General features: G+C 50.3%; 1 protein-coding gene across 1 annotated transcript; it reads left to right on the plus strand.

Annotated features, from left to right (window-relative positions):
- Nucleotides 1–262: 262 nt before the first annotated feature.
- On the plus strand, nt 263–12,777 carry IP6K3 (inositol hexakisphosphate kinase 3). Its single transcript, XM_008581563.1, has 5 exons — nt 263–461; nt 7,611–7,824; nt 8,988–9,163; nt 10,098–10,273; nt 12,310–12,777. The coding sequence occupies exons 1-5, from the start codon at nt 263–265 to the stop codon at nt 12,775–12,777; spliced, it is 1,233 nt and encodes a 410-aa protein (XP_008579785.1).
- The last annotated feature ends 6,782 nt before the right edge of the window (nt 12,778–19,559 follow it).

The raw sequence follows: 19,559 nt of genomic DNA on the forward strand, positions 1-19,559 counted from the left end.
CTGGGTCATGGCTGGACTCCGTGCAGCCCGTTCCAAGCACCACCTCTCCCAGCACCCCACTCCCTCATATAACTCCCACCTTCCTCCTCTGCTTCCAGAGAGCCCACAGACAGGAAGACAACTGGGCCATGACAGCAACAAAGGCCAAGAAAGAGAAAGCTGAGGACTGCTGACCACCCAGCGTTCTGTCCAGGAGCTGCTTCTGCTACCTTACACCTTCCTCTCACAGATTTAGCAGGTGACCCACTCCCCGTGCGGCACCATGGTGGTGCAGGACAGTGTGGATACCGGCGATGCCAGGGTGGGTGTGCGGCTGGAGCCCTTCCTGCACCAGGTCGGGGGGCACCTGAGCGTGATGAAGTATGACGAGCACACCGTGTGCAAGCCCCTCGTCTCCCGGGAGCAGAGGTTCTACGAGTCCCTGCCACTGGCCATGAAGCAGTTCACCCCACAGTACAAAGGTGAGTGTCTGTCTGGCAGCCAGGCCAGCGCATCTGCATGCACCCACCACTTCCTCGTGTGCTATGGGTGGGTCTAAGGGTTGCCATGGAGATGGGCCCCCTCTCCCAGCCAGGCTGGCCCTCTCTGTCCGCATTTCTCTGAACTCTTCAAGTCCCCATGTCTGCAGAATAATGCCATTTGGCTTCCCTACAAATTAGCTCAAGCCATCAGGCTTTAAGAAAGTAAGAATGGAATAAAACAATATCCCAGTCCCACCCAGCCCTGAGGGGGCATGCTGGTCTCTGCCTTGTGGGTGTCATGGGTGGTTGTGTGACTCTGGCTATAGACACAGGACAGGTTAAGGTCCCCCTAACCTCCCTCCGCACACCCAGGCAGGTGGCAGGAGCCTCAGGCCTGGGACAGGGCATGGAGAAGCTGGGACATGGCTTGTTTAGGAAATCAGAATTCCCGCCCTCATCCAGGAACGGGCAAAGGCAGGGGAACCATCCAGGTGTGGCTGGGGAAACTTCTGCATGGATGGCATGTGTTCTGGATCTGAGCACAAGGTGGGCTCTGGGGAGAGACAGCCAGTGGGGAGGGCTCTCTAGGCAGGCTGACTTGTCCACACCCAGCCCTTGGTGAATGAGGCTCGGGGCACAACTGTGCAAGGAGGCTGCCCCAGCAATAGGATGAGTGCTCAGAGAAAAGACCTCCTTTAAAGGATTTTAGATTTTATGTCTGCAAGCTGCTGCCCTCATTGTTGAAGTGTCTGTGGTGAAGGTGATAACATCCAAAGAAGTCAGACAAAAACCCACTTGCATTTCAATGATCAAGACAACTGGGAAGGGGAGGCCGGCCCGTGGCTCACTCGGGAGAGTGTGGTGCTGATAACACCAAGCCACGGGTTCGGATCCCATATAGGGATGGCCGGTTTGCTCCCTGGGTGAGCGTGGTGCTGACAACACCAAGTCAAGGGTTAAGATCCCCTTACTGGTCATCTTTAAAAAAAAAAAAAAAGACAACTGGGAAGGGGAGGCCGGCCCGTGGCTCACTCGGGAGAGGGTGGTGCTGATAACACCAAGCCACGGGTTCGGATCCCATATAGGGATGGCCGGTTTGCTCCCTGGGTGAGCGTGGTGCTGACAACACCAAGTCAAGGGTTAAGATCCCCTTACTGGTCATCTTTAAAAAAAAAAAAAAAGACAACTGGGAAGGGGAGGCCGGCCCGTGGCTCACTCGGGAGAGGGTGGTGCTGATAACACCAAGCCACGGGTTCGGATCCCATATAGGGATGGCCGGTTTGCTCCCTGGGTGAGCGTGGTGCTGACAACACCAAGTCAAGGGTTAATATCCCCTTACCGGTCATCTTTAAAAAAAAAAAAAAAAGACAACTGGGAAGGAAGGGGCCTATCTACACTAGTGTATCTCAAAGTGTGATCTGGAGTCTACCAACTTTGCCAGAATCAGGTGTACACGTGTGCACGTGTGTGTGTGTCTGTACGAAGACTCCCAGGCCCCACTGCAAACTTGTCAATCAGAATCCCTGGGATCAGGGCCCAGGAATCAGCATTGAGCATGGTGCAGATTGAGAACCACTGGCAGGGAGTGAGCAGGGCTTGAACCCCTGTGTTGTCTCCAAGCACTGCTTCACACCTGCCTGCAGGACCTCCTGAGAGTCCGAGACAACACCAACCAGAGTCCCATGCTGAGAGTCATGCAGGGTGCGGGCTTTCGTCTTCCAGGGCCGCAAGCCAGTGTTGCTTGGCTGGTTGTGGGTCACTGCCCATCTTATCAGATCACCCACTGGAATTAATGTCTGTCCATTCACAATTGAGCTCAACCCAGCAAAGAGGTGGCAGCACCTTGCATGGGACAGCCTCCTGCCAGCAGAATTTCACGCTTGCTCAACACAGCTCTGGAGTTGGGATGGACTGTCAGGGCAGTTGCGGGCAAAGCAGGAGGGGGAAGAGGCTGGTCTGGTCTTCAGGAGACCTATCCGGGCCCCCTCCCCTACTCCCTGTCTGCACATGGTCAGGCCTCCGGTGGGGGTAGGAGGCACCACTTTCAGGTGCTCTTGGGTACTGGTCTACTGTCTGGACCTCTACTCTGCCCTGCTTCCCCTTTCAGGGTGGGCCCATCCTGGTGTCACCTCCCCTTGGGGCTCTGCTAACTCAATACATTTTTTTTTTTCCCTTTTTGTCTTTTTTACTGACTGGTAACGGGATCGCAACCCTCAGTGTTGCACCCATACCAGGGACCGGCAACAGGATTGCAACCCTCAGTGTTGCGTCCGCACCGCACTCAGCCAGTGAGCGGGAACCGGTCTCCATATGGGATCCGAACCCTCGGCGGGAGCGCCGCCACACTCCCAAGCGGCGCACTCTCCAGTGCACCACTGGGCCTGCCCTAACTCAATACATTAATTCAAGCCAACATGTCATAACTAAATGTATCAATGGCCACGGGATGCTTCAGCCTCTGCCTTCTGGTCTTCACACAGGAGATGGTGTTTCTATACAAGTTCTGACAGGACCTGGGTCAGGGAACCTCATGACACTGCTGGGATGGGACCACATAACTGACCACCTACCCTGCCTGTGGGTGAGGGGCAGGCCGAGCCTGTGGGCTGGGGTGACACCCAAGCATGAGGTTTGGATGAAGCAGAAATGCTGATTCACTCACTGACCAGAACACAACTCACGCAGGGCCACTGTCCAAGTACCAACTAAAATACTACACACATTTAAGGAGACATGAGAAAAGGCCTAGAACCAGGACTCTCACCTTCTCAAACACCTGGGGTGCTGGAGGAGGACAGGTGGCTAAGGTCAGGTTGTAGATGGGAAGGGGCTCTCAGGCTGTGCAGGCTGCTGCTTTGCCCGATAAGAAAAGTAGTATCAGCTAACCCTTGGTGTCTACTCTGATCTCCATGTCCTAATTCACATAATCCTCGCAACCCTCTGAGGTAGGTTCCTTTATTATCTCCCTGTCATAGATGAGAAAACTGAGGCACAGAGAGGTTACCTGGCTTGCCTGAGGCCACACAGCCAGTGAGAGGCAGAGCCAGGATTCGAAGCCCCGAAGTCTGGCTCCCAAGTGCGGGCTCTTGGCCACACAGGCCCACTCCTCCCAGCTACACTGTTACTGAAGGAGGGACTTGGGGTGTCAGTGCTCGGGGGTCAGAGCCCAAGGAGGGAGGGGGCAAGACTTACCTAGGGTCACTCAGCTAGTGACCTCAGGTCAGGGGGACTTGAATGCCCACAAGGCTGCCACAAGGGTCTCCCTTTTTCTCTCTCATAGAAACAGCCCCCCAGAGAGGGGCCATTTTTAAAGTGGCCACCGCAAGCCGCAGAGCACACCTCTCCCTTCTGGCTGCCCTGTACCACAATGGCAGCAGGGACATCATTCCAAAGGGCAGCCTCCTTGTGCTAGAAGCTGGCCCTGGACCTACCAGGCTCCCCGGGCCGGACAGCATCCAGGGGCCACATCCCTCTGCCTCCCAGTCTGCCTGTCAGCTTTGGGCAAATGAGGACATGCTCAATTGGTTAATGGTTGAGCCAGATTTCATGTTACAGACAGTGGCGAGTAAATGCTCTCATAAGCTTAAAAATAAATACATGACAGAATATTCACTGAGGCTCAGGAAGTGGCTCGGCCAAACTGAAATTACTGAGATGCTCTGGGCATGCCAGCCGTGGTAGTAAGCACTCCTGTGGCCTGGCTGTCATGCTCTCAGGCCAAGTGCATGGGGGGGCTGGTTAGCAGGCAGATGGGCCCTGGCAGGGGCTCCTGGTCAGCAGAGCCCTGGGAACCTGTGGGCCTGTGCAGCCTAACCCCCACAGACGCACAGGACAAGCTGGAGGCCAGGCTGGAACTGACGTGGCTCTTGATTAAAAGAACAAGTCAGGGGCCGGCCCGGTGGCGCACTGGATAGTGCGCCGCTTGGGAAGCGCAGTGGCGCTCCCGTCCGAGGGTTCGGATCCCACATACAGACCGGCTCCCGCTCACTGGCTGAGCGAGGCGCAGGAGCAGCGCCGAGGCTTGCGATTCCGTTGCCGGTCCCCAGTCCGGTACGGGGGCAACACTGAGGGTTGCGATCCGTTGCCGGACACGGAAAAAAGACAAAAAAAAAAAAAAAAAGAACAAGTCAGTGTGGACTGGACATGTTGCTGACATGCTGCTCTGCCAAGTACAGGCAACTTGAGACTGTTCACAAGGGAGCTATCTGCTGTGGGTGAGCTCCAGGGGTCCCTGGCTTCAGAGGAAAGAGCTGAGCTGAGCCACAGAGGGGTGTGTGAGAGAGAGAGAGAGAAACAGGGAGAGACAGACAAGAGACAGATAGACACCACCATCAGAGGCACACGGAAAGATGGAGAGAGAGGCAGGGACTCAGAGTCTGACTGTGTAGCTCTGACAATATGAGAAATGGAAATGACTTTGGGATTTTATTGTTTTTGGGTTATTTGCACCTCTGCTCTCCTCCATTTACTCAGACACTCAGAACTGATGAGATCAGACAAAGCTGGAGCCTGGAGAAGTGGGAGAAGGTCACATTTCCTGTCCCTCTAGGGAGGCCTTCTGGGCCCAGAGCTCCCCAAGACAGATTTCTGGCAGGCCTGTCACCATAGCCCCACAACTAGAAAAGGCTAGGAGGCCTTCGGATGTAGCTTGAACTTTACAAGACCCAGAAGGGTCCTGCCATTGGCCGGCACACCTTCCCAGGCTCCCCAAGGGTAAGTGCAGAGCCCAGGCAGCTCTGCCCACTTCTCACACATGGAGAGCTAGGCTCTGGGGCCTAGTGCTGGTTTCCAGAAGGTCAGTTCCCTCCTAGAACAAGCACAGCAACCCTCCTTCCCACAGGACCCTGGGCTGGAAATGCAAACACCATGTCCTTGCGCTTCTTGGTACTCCGGCCCCCTGAGCTGATGACCCTCTCCTGAGGTGGTGGAGTCACGGCTTCTTTATTCTCCCCCACAAAATAGAATGACCAGGACAAATGTGGTGGGGGCACAGCAGGAGTGTTCCTCACGCACACAGGGGGTAAAACATAGCATGACAACACCAAACCCTCCCAATAGAGTTCTTGGCTCTGTGCAACAGCCTCTCTTCCATAGTCTCAGCTGGTGTGGCCCTCTTGGAGCTCCAGCCCATACCAACTGTGCAACCTGGGGCAGGTTATCAATGTCTCTGAGCCTCAGTGTCCATCATCAATGGCCCTATAGGCCTGCTGTAAATCAGAGGTAACAAATGAAAAGCAGCACAGTGCCATGCACAGCAGGCAAGAAAGACAGGGCGGTTATGGTTACTTTGTAATTATGTCCCCCACCTGTGTCAGCCCCTTGCCCTCATGAGCAGAACAGTGATGGTGAGATTGGCCTAGGGATAAATGCTGGTGTCTGGTCAACTGCAGAACATCAGGCTCAGTACAGTATTATCATTACTATCATGATTACTTCACAGGACACAGGAGCCCAGACTGGCACAGTTTTTTTAGGAGCTGGAGAGGACTGAATATGACTCTCCAGCTGCAAAATGAGAGCACAGGGAATCTGAGATGATGGGACTGGCCCAAGGAGACTGCTGAACTAGGTACAGATGGCCCTGGAGAGTGGTTGCTGAAGTACAGAGCAGCCCTGAAAATTCGTGTCTGCACCGGCAGCCCAAGAGGGCCAGGCAGGACACAGCAGGAAATCAGCTGCCCTTACTGCTTGCTCAGCAGAAACTGCCACTTACTCCCAGAAGGTGACCAACTGGCTGGGGGAGGAAAAAAATGCCTCAGAGGACATACAAACATGCAGCCCACCCTCTTAGTCAGGGTCCTAGCAGAAAACAAATGGTACATTCAAACGGTTTTAAATAAAGATCATTATAAAAAGGGACTATTTGCAGAAGTGCATGCAGGATTCAGGGAACAAAAAGGGGTGGGGAGGCACCCAGCGGCTAGCCACACTGGAAAGCTGTAACCAGCCCAGGCCTGAAGGCCACAGTGAGGGAACGGTGCCACCAAGCCAGCAAGAGTGGGGGCCATGGAGACGCACAGCAGGGCACAAATACGAAGCCAGGAGGGAGCAGCAGAATAAATACCCAACCCGCCCTCCTCCACCCACCCACCACTGGCCAAACTCACGGGGAAAATGGAGGGCACTCCCTAGGGTCAGCCCATCAAGCACAAAGCAGGACAAAGAGGGGTAGATAGTGGAGGCGGGGAGCCATGGGGTACCCCCTGGAGGCCAAGCACCAAGGAGGGAGGCCTGGGCTTTGCCAACAGAACGGGGAACCTAAAGGGCGACCACAGAGCCATCGACGTGCCTGCCACAGCTAACTACCCGGCCTGGCCAATATCTTGGGGGAGAAAACCAATGAGCACGATTGTTAAGTGGGTTTCCAGGTACTCTTCATTTTCACAGCCAGCAGTTTTGGTGCCTTGATTGCAAACATGGATGGTAGGGAGGTACCATAAGTTGGGGAAATCTCACAAGTCTCTTATTTCATCAAAGAACCATGTTCCACCAATAGTCTTCATGTGCCAATGCATCTAACCACAGGAAATGGTGAGCCTCGGAGTGAAAGGCAGGGAGATGGGGAGGGTAGATGAAGGGGTGACAGAGAGGCTTGAGCCCCAGGAGGCTTCTTGGAAGAAGCTGGCCAGATAAAGACAAACAGAGGAGAAAGGAGGGTGAGGAGGCAAAGGAGAAGGGGCAGGAACGGGATGGGCCCCGACTACCCTGAGCTCACTCTGAGGTGGGGAGGCCCTGTGCAAAGGATCAGCTCTGACCCCCACCTCCACCCCAGGCTAGGCACAGATGGGTTGGCTGTGGCATGACTGGGAAGGTGTGAGTGGTCAGAACGCGAGAACAAAATGTACAGGGCTGGCTTTGTTTGACGCATGGAGGGGCAGAGAAGTGGACAAGCAGAGGATGTGCCAAGATCAGCTGAAAGCTATTTCTGCAGCCTCCACTGCTCTGGGCTCACTCTGGAACAGGATCGGGTTCAGGCTAAACCAGGCCAGTCCCCACAGCTCTTCCTTGGGAGAAGCCTTGGGGAAGAGGGGCAGTTGACCAGTGCCATTAAACTACAATTCTAAACGCTGTCACCCACTGCAGCACATCCACTTAGAGGTGCATTCCATCTGGTTTCTCTTCCCCTTCCTCTCCTCGTGTGTTCTGCAGGCACCATCACAGTGCACCTCTGGAAAGACAGCATGGGCCAACTCAGCCTGGTCGCCAGCCCACTGAAGGAGAGGCAGGAGCCCTTCAAGATCTCCACGGAGTCAACAGCAGTGGCAATTTGGCAGACGCTCCAGCAGACCCCCAGTGGCAATGGCGGCACCCACCCACTCAACCATCAGCAGCATGCCCAGCTGGCACACTCACTCAAGGAGAGGTGAGAGCCACTGCACAGGATGACAGACACTTGGGCAGCTGACCCTCGCAGGGACCAGCACCACTCCTACCAGTGCTCAAGCCCAGCCGCTCCCCATTAGGGCTGGCACCAAAAGAATGAGAAATTCAGATGAAGGTTCTGTCTAGAATAACCAAAGTGACCAAAGAAAGGAATGGATTTTCTTTTATGCCATTTCTAGAGGGAGGATTATGATGTATTTCATTTCAAAAGTTGATGCATAGGCAGAGTTCCACACAGAGTAGTATTCGATACATATTTGCTTAATTAAATACCTATTTCACTGAGACCATGAAGTGTCTCTGGAGGGGGAAACGTGCAGAACAGAAACCCTAGAATAGTTTATATAAAGGCAAAGTGTGGTCAATTGCTTTCAGAAATCATCACTTTCCTTAGCAGTCAGGACGGGACAAGGAGAGAAGTTGGCATGCACTCAGAGGGTCCCTGGAAAGGACACTCAGGCACCTGAGGCCTTGGAGAGGACTCCAAAGCCTCTGAGAATATTAGCTGACCTTTCCCAGATGAAAAGGATCCCTGGGGATTTTTAAAACATTTATGGGAAACAAAAGGGAGCTAATACAATGAAAATACTTCCCTTCCCTAAGGAGCACTAGGGCTCGGTGTCAGGAAGCGTGCACATTATCTCCATTTCACAGATGGGGATGCCAAGATGCTGCAAAGGCAGGCCAAGGCTCTAGACTCCCACAGCCCTAACCCTCACCCCATGCCCTGTGGCACTGAGGTCTCAAGGAGATAGCGACATGCCAGAGTATCAGAGTCTAAACTCACAGCCTTGCGATCCCAGGTGGGGATGCTGTCTGCATAACGTGTCACCTCAGTAGTAAGATCATTAATAATCCAGATCACTTACAAGTGAATTTAAATCACCTCAGTCATCTGAGGGGTGACACACTGTAATGAGTAACTCTGGCGGTTGCAGAAACCCCCTGCATGGCGTTCGGCAGGGAAGGCACTCTAGGCCCAGTGGCGTGCTTCGGCAGCCTGGAGAAAGCCATCCTGGAGAGCATCCAGGAACAGCCCTTGTCAGAGCTTGTCCCAGAGAGCCCAGGCAGTCATAGGCACAGGTGCCTCCCAGACCTCTGGCCCATGCTGCCCTGACCACCCTGTTTTCCCCTCCCCCACAGCCCAGCCAAGGCACTCCTGAGGTCCAAGCTCCATCTAAATGCACAAGTGTCCTCACTGGTTGAAGATGCTAATGGGAACCAGGTCGAGAGGAAGAGCTTTAATCCATGGGGCCTGAACTGCCACCAGGCACACCTGACCCGCCTGTGCTCCGAGTACCCGGAGAACAAGCGGCACCGTATCCTTGTCCTCCTTCCCCACCACTCCAGGTCCCCAGGGCAGGAAGGTGTGCCCAGAAGGGGGCAGGGGGGACAGATAGAAAGAGACAGAGAGCCATATGGGGCAGGGGCAGGAGGAGAAAAACACACACACACACACACACACACACACAGAGAATGGGATGGGGTGGGGGCTTCTTTGGGCAGACAGAAATGATTAATTCCACACTGGGTCCCCTGCACCAACCTCCATTCTGTCCCTCTAAATTCTCCCCACAGGCATCTTCCCATAGGTCCACGGGTGAGAAGGGAGTGGGGTTCCTTCATCAGGAAAGTGCCCCAGGGTGGACTCTGAGAGGAGGTAGACGCCCCCGCCCACAGGCTACCACATTCTCAGTGAGCAAACTTTGGTTTGAAATGCCCCTTTCATCACTGCTGTGCTCCTTCCCGCAAACGGGCGGCTGGTTCCACAGTATTTACTAAGACACATTTGCAACCCTAATCCCTAAGAAGCTTTTGCAGGATAATTACTCCACTGAAATTAATATTCCTGCAACTCATCTCCAAAGCTAACATCAAACCACTTCTCCCAAAAGGTATTGGCCCATTCAGTGACTGGAGGTCTTAGCCTTATGATTTTCTGCCATAAAATGTAAATGAGGCATGGTCTGCCAGGGATTTCACACCTGCATTTAAGTTTCCACCTCAGAGCAAAACGGAGAACGGAAAAAAGCTTACTCCACCCACATACTCATAAACTCCTCCTAAATAAATGGGCTTATTAAAGCACCCTGCAACGCTAATACCTTGAATACTTAATAGCAAGGATGGGTTGTCCATAAGGAAGGAAATGGGAGTGAGGGAACTTCCAGGCAGCTTCCAGGCGTGCTGACTGCAGCTGGTGGGACAGCAGCCCTGGTGTCCTTGCAGCCTTCCTTAACTTAGTGTGACTAGGGTTTTTGTTGCTGGAAAATGTAGTGTCACAGTACACGCATCCCTGCATCCTGGACCTGAAGATGGGGACCCGGCAGCACGGGGACGACGCGTCTGAGGACAAGAAGGCCCGTCACATGCGGAAGTGTGCGCAGAGCACCTCAGCCCGCCTGGGTGTGCGCATCTGTGGCATGCAGGTAGGTCGCAGAGGGCCCGCCTGGGGGGGCGGGGACCCTGGAGTGTCCACTGCGGGACAAGGGTGCCTCCCATCCAGACACCACTGGCCCCTGCAGAGCCTTCACTTTGGGGGAGCCACAGAGGACAAGGACGAGAACCACTCCTTCCACAAGGAAATGCATGTCCTGGCCTGTGCCTAGCTGGGTTTTTTAAGAGCACCCTTCAGGATAGCAGTGACAAAACCCCACCATTTTGAATATGGTCTCACAGTCTCTGGCAGCTGAAACTTTCCACAGTGGCCGCGTGGGTCCTGTCCATGCTGTGAGCAGAGCTTTGATGACAGCGTGTGAGCAGGGGCTGGGGAAAGAACTGAGAGGAAGAGCTTCTTGGTGCTGCACTCGGGGCTCCTGATTCCTCATTCTCTTGAATGATGAAGCTCAACCCTCTCCTCAGATGCTGCATGGCAGTCTGCTCTTTGAGTTCTTATTAGCCATTTCCTTTTCTTAATCCACCTTTTCTGCCTTTTATTTTTTTAAAGATCTCAATTGGCTTTATTGTGATTCTAGAATTGGGCAACACGTTATTCCATAAAATAGAATAAGTGTTCCCTCTGCCTTTTTTTTTTTTTTTTTTGCTACCCGTTCTGGTTAACAAGGCAGGAAGGTCATAACCTGCTAACTCCAGGCAAAGGAATGGTTAATTTTTGTACTGCCCAGACTCCACGCTTATTTTTGCTGCTCTGTTGTGGCTTACAGCAAGGGCTGCAGGAGAACAGGAGGAAATAAACTTTCTCCACTCGTTCACTCTTAGTCTGTCTACTCAAAGCAAAACGAGACACCAATTTGACGGTAAACATTATAGCTTTCCTTAATTGAAACTGCCACCATTTGAAGCTGGAAGTTGAGTCTATAAATTTGTTGCACAGAGGTCCCTTGGAAGACTTGGAATACAGTTCTCAAGAGAATGGAGTGTGATGATTTGTGGTGTAAATGGAATCTCTCTCTGGATCTCAAATCTTCTGAAATTGATGTGATTTATTTAGAAAGTGATGCCTGTCATGTAGTATGATGGCTAATTCAACAGCCGATCTCCAGTCCTCCAAAGGCAACACCAAGTCTATCATATCTTTCTGATTTTTTATTGCTGGTTTTCTGTAAACATATCATGTAATTTGAAGGCAGGAAAGACCTGGGAAATTGTCTTGGCCTGGTACAGGCAGCCTTTCCCAGGTGTGCCAAGCAGAGGTGTGCCAAGTCCCCCTCTGGCCTTGGTTCGGCTTCTGCTGCTGCCTGTGCCATCTGAAGGAAATGGGGGTGTCTGCCACTGTCCCCTCACCAGCATTTCTTCCATCTGCTCCCTTCTGGTGGCCAAGACATGACAGGGGAAGGGAAGAGACACGGTGCCAAGGAGGGGAGTCACCAACCCCACAGAGCTATGAACATTCCTCCTCCACCAAGGCTCCCCTCAGCTGCATGGGCTGCCTAAAAACTCTGTCTACACCTGACCAAGCCCATCATTATATCTTTAAACAATTCATCTCACTCCACCTCAAGAGCCATTACTGTTTCCTTAGAATCTGCAGAGAAAGGGCTTTATAAACTTTGTTAGGGAAAATTTAATCTAGTTGGCTTTCCAAGGCCATTGGCTGTGATTTCAGATTCCTACTAAAGTTTTCTAGCTTGGGTTTGCTGATATTTGAATTGTAGAGGGCCAGAAGCCAGGGCTTAAATCATGATTTGGAGGTTGACATTAGAAATTCACAAGAAAGGAGATCCAAATGTTTTCCTCGTGGGTAGAGGGTCACCTCTGTAGGGTGAAGGATCACTACACCTTGGGTTACTATTAAAGACTTGCACAGATAGTATTTTAAAATGTAAAAGCTACACTGGTGCTTGAAGGGAGATCATCCTCTGCTCATTCCAGCCACTCCCGCCCTGTATCTCTTGGAAATCTGTTCCTATATTATGTTAGCTTGTGATGCTGCAAACATGGCAGATGCAACTTTTTCTTAAGTTTGCAATTCTTCATATTTTCTTTTTCTTCTTTTTAATGTAAGGTTTACCAAACGGATAAGAAGCATTTTCTCTGCAAAGACAAATACTACGGAAGAAAACTCTCAGTGGAGGGGTTCAGACAAGCCCTCTACCAGTTCCTGCATGACGGAACCCGCCTCCGGAGGGAGCTCCTGGAGCCCATCCTGCATCAGCTGCGGGCCCTCCTCTCGGTCATTAGGAGTCAGAGTTCGTACCGGTTCTACTCCAGCTCTCTCCTCATCACCTACGATGGGCAGGAGCCACTGGAAAGAACCCCAGGGAGCCTGCATCCTCAGGAGGCTTCGCAGATGGCCCATGGCAGCTCTCCCGGGGATCTCACCAAAGTTGATGTCCGGATGATTGACTTTGCTCACACAACATACAAGGGCTCCTGGAATGAGCACATTACCTATGATGGACCAGATCCTGGCTACATTTTTGGCCTGGAAAACCTCATTGGGATCCTGCAGAATATCCAAGAGGGGGAATGAAACTTCTCAGGCTTATATGAAGTCCTCTGGGCTACAGACCTCAGAAAGGGACCTACTGGTAGCTAGAGTAGTCTTGACACCCCTTAGATGTCTTTGTAAAAATCATACTTACCTTCAAAAGCCATCTCTGTGCATGGCAGACTACATTAACAGCTGCTAAAGAAATCAGCTCTGGAAGTAATTCCACGTACCCTGGCATCTTGCTCTAATGCTGGTCATTGTAGAATGGACAGTCACTATAAAGTGGCACCACTTTGGAGTATGTTGGAGGGTGCGGCATGAGTTAGTGGCCAGCATTCCAATGAGATTCTGGACTACTTAACTCAAAAAATGCCTTTCTGTTGTTATGCTGCAGTCCTCACAAGCTGTGAGGCACAAAACTTTACTTGAAGAAGCCTTCAAGCAGAAGGAGCTGATGAGTTCACGGTTTGTCTCCTCGTACAGGCTGCCCACTCCAAGGGCAGACAAAGCTAACAAATGTCTCTTGCCTTCCTGAAAGGGGTTTCAGATGGGACAGGATGAAGTGGAACAGATCTGCCAGCTCACAAGCTCTGTCCCGGGTTCAAAGTGAACAAGGACAAGCCCAGACACAAGCACTGGTAAAGCAAGACGCCAGGCTCTCCATTTTTGCCTGTGGAGAAGAGGGTCGCTCTACAGATTTCTGAGTGCCTATTAGAAGTAATGATTCTGCCACATTCTGACCATGACACTCAGCTTCCAAAGGGGGCGGACAGCACATGAGGAGCCGCCACTGATGTTAAACTGTACTCTCTGCTTCCTATTTATTTGTTTTGGGTGTGGGTTGGGGGAGTCAGAAGAAAAGAACCTGGAGGACCGAGGAAACCAGGGACAATGTTTACAAGACTGGTGGACAAGTGTAGATATGGAACAAGAGCAAACAGTTCTAATTAATTCCTTCTTCTGCAGTACGGAAAATTATTACAATGCTCTTGAGTCAAGCACTGAGATACGTTACCCAATTAGGGAAATAAATTTGTTAATAAAATTGCTGAGGTCATCAGTGATTATTTGGTGAACCTTATTATCCTTTCCGCTTGTTTATTCTGATCATCACACTGTATGGTAGTTTCATTTTACGAGTGACTAGAGTATACAGGAAGAACAGTTCACCAATTTCCTGCAATCCTTCAGGGAACTCGGATGGAAATGGTGGCTAATAAAATATTTGCATGTATCTGCAAGGCAGGCACCAGACGTGAGAAGTAAGTGATCCTTTCATTTGAACTTTATACATTGCAAAATTAAGTGCTTTGGATTCTCGTGGATAATTACCACCAACTTTCCAAAATCCATACTAATAGAATCAAAGAGTGGCCTGGATAATTTAAAACTTTAGTTTAATTTTGAAATATACTATACGGATTTCAAAGAAGGTTAACCCAAATTGTTTGGCTGAGGTAATGATGTAATTAATTTGCATGCTCTGTGCCCATGGCAGGGTCAAAGAATGCTGGGTGGCAATAAGGAGTCAGCCTAAAACTAAGTATCTGCTAATGACAAGATGGAGCCCTAAAGACTGCTTTGTCCAGGTCACTTCCTTGCTTGAGAATCTGGTACCACATCCACCAAGTCCAAAGCTCACTGGCTTAGCTTCTCATTCCTCCACCCATTCTCAGCTCTGAGTGTTGTGGGACTTGCCTGGGGATGGGACAGAGATGATAAGCTGGAACCTAGTCTTCTGGGGCTGGCCCACCCACGTCCCTAACTGTGCCACAACTGCTCTCTGTGGGCTGCGTCCTAATTGCTGCCTATGTGATGGCCCCTCTATCAGCTACTCCTTTACCCCATGGTGCCCTTCATGTATGAGGCCTTTTTCCTCCTGTCCAAACCATTCGAGGCCCAGCCCAAGTTCCCATCTCCTCCCGAAGATGACACTGACAAAAGTCCAGTTTGTTATAAGAAAGGGACAAAGTTGGCCACTGATCTTAGACCATTCTTACTGGACTACTAAACTCAGAGGGGTTGCAGTGGTTTGGAAACTTACACATGACTCTGCAGATTCAGAAACTCAGCTGGATGAGCCCACCCAGTCAATTCAAATCTGGGAAGAGGGAGAAGAACAGAAAGGTATGGAAAGAAGAGAAGATGATGCGGTGTATATGTCTTTGGTCTCCAATCTGAATTTACCTGAAAATGTCAAAAGGAATGAGGGAGCCCAAAATAATCTGACATCCAGCTAGTGTATACTGATCTCCTATTCCGTGCAGGTCTCTTTGCTCATGCTGTGGAAGATGCAGTTCTTGGGGAGCTTATATTCTAGTTGAGGAGGCAAGATAACACACATGAACTGACAATAAACCACACAAGACAGCATCCAATGACAGAGGATTAATCTGTGTGGTGCAGATGATCAATCCTATGAAGTTGAAGAGGTTCGCTGAGAGCAGAGTCATCATAGAAACTGTTGGGGGAGGTGAGACTTCATCTGGGCCTGGAGGGTGACAGGAGTGGAGAAGAGGCTGGGAGATGGGTGAGAGGAGGTAGGGTGGGGGACAGGAAAAGCCCAGCATGCTCAGGAGTCTATGGACAGATCAACCCATTTGGAATGGATTTTTTTGTTGTTGGAGTAGTAGAAATGAAGAGTAGAAAAATGGAAGGAGCCCATATGGTGAAGACACTTGAAAATCCAGCCAAGTAACTCATTCATTTGTTTGTGATTTCATTAATCTGTCCTTCCTTCCTTCCTTCCATCCACCAAATATTTACTGAGTGCCTGGTACATACAGCACAGCACTAGGGCCTAAATAGGAAACAAGGAAGTATGAGGATCATGATGTCATCATTAAGAACCTCATAATTTAGCAAGAGAGTTAAGACCCCCATATGAAGCATCATGAGTGCTTCAATAGAGGATGAGGGCCATGTGCTCAGCTGTGAAGAGAGCTACAGAGTAGAGGAGAGGAAGTGGGGGCTCATTGCCACCTGGGGTGATTGTGGAGGTGGTGTTTGAGCTGTGCCTTGAAAGAGTAGAGTCTTAAAGGTGATGGAGAAAGGCAGGTGTTCCAGGAAAAGGATCGACAAGCATGGGAATTGGGGAGTCAAGTGTTCTGCTCAGGGAACTGTAAGTGATGTGGGCTGGGCACAGGGGGTTGATATACAGGGGCACCAGGAGAGATTAAGATGGAAAGGGAGAAACCCCAGAACATGAAAACTAGAAAGGACCTCTGAACCTTCTACCTCTACTGCTCCCTCTTGCTAGGAAGACTGTAAGAGCCTCCTGGCCAGCCTCTCTTACCCAGACTGGGTAGTTCTCTTCTTTTATGAATTGAGAAACACACAGCTATTAGTAAAAGTTAGTCTAATTGCTGTAACAAACAATCCCCAAATATCAGTAGCCTAACATTACAATCCAGTGTGGCTGGCAAAGAGCCTCTGCTCCACACAGTCACCCAGGGACACAGGTTCCTTCTATCGCGTGACACCACCATCTTCAAACACAGTCCACAAGGCTGCTATTAATTGGTGAAAGTTAGCACAGAGAAGGCACATCCACATCCTATGGGCAAGAAATAGTCATGTGGCCCTACCCAGGTGCCAGGGGCTGACATGTAGTTTAACTGTGCCAAGAGGAAGTGGGTTTGATGAGAGCCTCTATCTCCACAAGCCTCATGTCAAATTGATACCTGACTTAAGGAGGGAGAAATAGACATACAGAGCCAGTGGGGAGCATGAGGGGACAACAGGGGCCTGGCAGTGTCTGCATTGGGTTCAGATCCATATCCGTCCTCTGGTTGTGTCCTCACACACTTAGTGTGCTCTGAGTGCTGGTGGGTTTGCTAAGCATCTCCCCTACCCCAGTTTCCTCATCTGTCCCATAGGAACTCTAACTTGACCTCAAGACAAGTGATGTGGAAGAGAAGACATGGATCAGTACCATATCGGGGGAGCAACATGCTCCTGACCTGACCTCTTCTCCTCTTCCTCCACCTCCGATGCCACCAGGGAACAGGGCAGCCAGACAGTCATCCCCCACCCCCACCCCATCCCTCCAGCATCACCTGTGTGATTAAAGAGGCTAAACAGCAGAATGTTATTACAGCTTTTCCATAATGCAATGTCATCAGGAAGCCCTGGGCCTCTGGGCAACACCCTGGCAGCTCATCACTCTTCCCAGCTGCACAGAGCTTTTAGACCATGCAGGAAAGGGCAGGAAGCAGTCTAATAAAACAAATGGCAAGGCAAGGCCACTCAGCAGCAGCTCTTCAAAATGATCTAAACTTCTGACTTTTGATTTAAATCTGCATCCTCTGTGGCCAAAACCATAAAATAGAAGATGAGGGAAAGAACTAAAATAAAGCGTGGGTGCCAACAATTCGAGGGGAGGCAGCCCTGGGACAATACTGAGTTAAGCATGAGCCCGGCAGGCTAACTTGCAGCCAGATTCTGATCTTTTTCATCATGCATTTCTCAGAACTTCTTCCTTCTATCACTAAGCTACCTTGAAATGGGACAGAAAGTTTGAGAGCTAATCAAAGAACAAAATCTGGAATCTACCTGCTTCTGCTTTGCCCTTAACCTTCCTCCCTCAGCCCTCTAACACAAGTATCTTAAAGGGATAGGGGCCAGGGTGAGTGAGAAGACCTGGGTTTACACTCTGATGTCGTTCTCTTCAGATTCATTTACTCAACAAATATTGAGGTATACACTTCGTGCCAGGCCCTGCTGTCAAATAGTGACCAGTACCTACAGGCAAAAGGGGACAAGAGTGATAGGGGCTGCTACTTTAGAGGGAGCTCAAGAGGGCCTCTCTAAGTGACATCGACTACAGAGCAGAGGGTGAGGAAAGGGGCAGATCCCTGGAGCAGATGACAAGGCGTCCCAACAGAGCGGAGGGGCTTTGGATACACCTCAGGCTGCACGGTAGGCCCCCCACTGAGCCTATCCTTCTTTTTAAAAAGCCCACCTCCAGAATAAGGCAGCAGTCTGTTGCCAGTTTGACCTCTTTGGCTACCTTTACCTGGGGGCATTCAATGACTAACTATTCTGATGCAAGTCCAGACCCACTTTTTTTGGTGACATATCTGGGTATTACAGCCAATCATTTCCTCCAGCTGAATAAGTTGAAAGAAGAAAAATCAGGCAATTGTGCTCCACAATGAAGCTAAGTATTTAATTTCTTTTTAATGTTTACATTATTAACACCAGCATTACAAAATGATACTTTTACTTTCAAGCGATTTAAATGTGCAATTTGGTGTCTCGATTACTGGGATCATTATAACTTGAAAAACTGAAGCAGCGCTCACTCCCTCCTGTCTCCTCCCCCAATGGTGCCTCATTTCTATAAAGAGCTATCAGGGCTTCATAAAGCCCAAATGCCCATTCCAAATGGCTCAGGAGGTGTGGTCCTGGTGGGGGTTTTCAATGAGCCAGGGGAGTCTGCATTCATTGTGGAATGAGTGACAGCCAGCAGGTGGGTGTTAAAATGGTCATCAACTCCTCAAGGGGCTGGCACCAATGAGCTGCATTCCAGGCAGTTTCTATTACTGTGCCCAGAATGGCGCTGGGTGATTGTCAGCTAGTGAGCCCAAGCTGACTCAAACCACCCACAGGCACAGGGAAAGGAAAGGGGAGCATAGGTAAAACAAAGCAAGAGCCACAAAGGGGAGCCACTACAGTCTGTTGGCCTACTCTGTGCCAGCCCTGGCCAAGCACTATCACGCACATAGAAGCACACTACTCCCATGGTTTACATCAATAGCACTGCAAGGAGGCCTGAGGAAGCACGCTGGTGGAGTGGAAAAGAGTGTGGGCTCTGGAGTTATTCAGTCCAGGTTCAAGACCCAGCTATGCCACTTACTAGCTGGTGACTTTGGCAAGTCCTATCCTCCCTGTGCCTCAGTGTCCACCTCTGTAAAAATGGGGATAATAGTGGTACTTGTATCTCTGAGGGCCATTGTGAGGACTAAATGAGTCAATATGTGTAAAGGCACTTAGAACAGTGCCTGGCAAAAAGTAAATACTCAGTGCTAATTTATCATTATAATTCCCATTTTAAGATAAAGAAACTGAAGCTTAGAGCAATTAAATAACCCACCTAAGGTTGGCTGCTCCAAAGGCCCTTGTCTTTGGTACCTCTCTGCCTGGAAGCCTCTTGCCCACCTTCATGTGGCTGCCCCCCCGCCCCCCACGGGTTACTCAGAGCTCTGTCAAACACAAGTTCCTCAGGCATGGCCTCCAGACCACCAACCCACCCCTACCCCAATCACTGCAGACCCAGCACCCTTATCACATCTGAAATTCTCTTGTTGATTCAGTACCTGAGTTAGTACACATAAAGCACTACTGTTACTACCATGTGTTTGCTTGGTTGCTGTCTGTCTCCCACACTTCAGTGTAAAATCCACAGAAGCAGGCCCTCACCAGTCCTGTCGACCACGTGAAAGCTCAGGGCCAGTTTCATGGGTGTGGGGCCTGTGCAGGTGTCTGGGATCCAGCACTCGGAAGGGCCCCTCGCTTGGTTTAATGTTCTGCTGTTACTCTCTTGAAATTCTTAACATTTTTTTTTTTTTAGGTCTAAAACTTTTATTATAAAGTAATGAAAATAATGCTTTTAGAAATAATTTTTAAAAATACAAAAAGACATAAAAAAGCGAATCTTCTTCCCTTCCTGCCCAACTTCATTGCTGTCCTCAGAAGTAGCTAGTTTTGAATCCTTTGCTTGTAGTCTTCTGATTCTTCTCTCCAAACTTTAAGGAAGATTTTTTTTTTTTTTAATTTTTATTTTGTCAATATACAATGTATATGATTATTATGGCCCT

This window comes from Galeopterus variegatus, unplaced genomic scaffold, assembly GCF_000696425.1.
Source record: "Galeopterus variegatus unplaced genomic scaffold, G_variegatus-3.0.2 Scaffold2394, whole genome shotgun sequence".
In the NCBI taxonomy this organism is placed as follows: Eukaryota; Metazoa; Chordata; class Mammalia; order Dermoptera; family Cynocephalidae; genus Galeopterus; species Galeopterus variegatus.

Coding starts and splice junctions, on each gene's coding strand:
- IP6K3 (XM_008581563.1), top strand. CDS start 263: ATGGTGGTGCAGGACAGTGTGGATACCGGCGATGCCAGGGTGGGTGTG. Junction 462..7,610: donor GTTCACCCCACAGTACAAAG/GTGAGTGTCTGT, acceptor TGTGTTCTGCAG/GCACCATCACAGTGCACCTC. Junction 7,825..8,987: donor GCACACTCACTCAAGGAGAG/GTGAGAGCCACT, acceptor CCTCCCCCACAG/CCCAGCCAAGGCACTCCTGA.